The 989-nt window shown below is 53.0% G+C and overlaps 1 protein-coding gene across 1 annotated transcript; it reads right to left on the bottom strand.

The window, feature by feature from the left end:
- Positions 1 to 41: 41 nt before the first annotated feature.
- GLRG_02927 (PHD-finger domain-containing protein) lies at positions 42 to 980 on the bottom strand (the record flags this gene model as incomplete). The annotated part of the gene is made up of 1 exon (XM_008093612.1): positions 42 to 980. One exon carries the CDS (start codon positions 978 to 980, stop codon positions 42 to 44), a length of 939 nt encoding a protein of 312 aa, XP_008091803.1.
- Between the last annotated feature and the right edge of the window lie 9 nt (positions 981 to 989).

Genomic DNA, 989 nt, shown 5'->3' with positions numbered 1-989 from the left:
ATTAACCTTCAATTTAGTTGCTTGGGGATCTTGCAAGCATGCTAGAACGCTGACAACAGCCCCCCCCTGGCGCCAATGATGAGCATCGAGTTCCCTTCTCCCGATAATACCGTCTGCTCGACCACTTGGTGTGCTTTCTTCATGGCATCATCCTGGTCAATCAGCTTGATTCGTCTGCGCCCAGTACAACGATCCAGTAGCACCCTTTTCAGTTTACTCAAGTGCTGCTGGAAGTTGGGTATCTTGACCGCCTCATCCGCAGCCGCCGCTCGCGATTGTTTTTGGTCAAGGCACTCGTTACAGTACCAGTCGCCACGGGGAACTTTAGGGACTTTGTAGCACTTTTGGTGGTAGGCCTTATCGCAGCCATCGCAAAACATAATCTGGTTTCCAGCCTTGGAGTCCGGTTTTGAGCATATCAGGCAGACGTCCTCGTCCTCGTCTTCGTCTGACTTCTCCGCAGCCGCCTGTTCCTCTTCTTGTGACTCGGTTTCCTCCGCCGTCGGCCCTTCCTCGATCATCTTTGCAAGCGCTTTTCGTGGCTTGACGGGGTTTTTCGCTGTTGTTTTCGTACTCGCAAGCTTCTGCGGTGGCTTCCCACCTCCGCCGGATTTGGTCGCAGACTTAATTGGAAGATCTTCGAAGAAAACCTCCTCTGTATCCTGAGCATTAGACGAGTCAAAGGCGACGCTCTTGCTTCTCCTTGGCGTACCGTCCCGCTTGGACGGGGTCAAGATGCCTTTCAGGGGCATAGAGATGATACGATCCGTTCTCGTGGTGGCCTTTTTCGATTCCAGGGCATCCTGTGCTGCTGCAGACGACTTTACGCGGGACGTTGTGGTGGCTGAACGACTTGCCATTTTCTCTTCCTGCACTTCGAGTACTTTCGCGGTTGGGGATCCTACGTCTTCACTCGATCGTACCTGCGAGGACTCCTCTATCGTGGCAACCTCTTTGTTACGGTGGTCCTTCATCTTCATTTCCTGCTT

This window comes from Colletotrichum graminicola (genome assembly GCF_000149035.1).
Source record: "Colletotrichum graminicola M1.001 genomic scaffold supercont1.8, whole genome shotgun sequence".
Classification (NCBI taxonomy): domain Eukaryota; kingdom Fungi; phylum Ascomycota; class Sordariomycetes; order Glomerellales; family Glomerellaceae; genus Colletotrichum; species Colletotrichum graminicola.
Note: the sequence above shows the minus strand (reverse complement) of the source record. Positions and strands in the feature narration are given on the sequence as shown.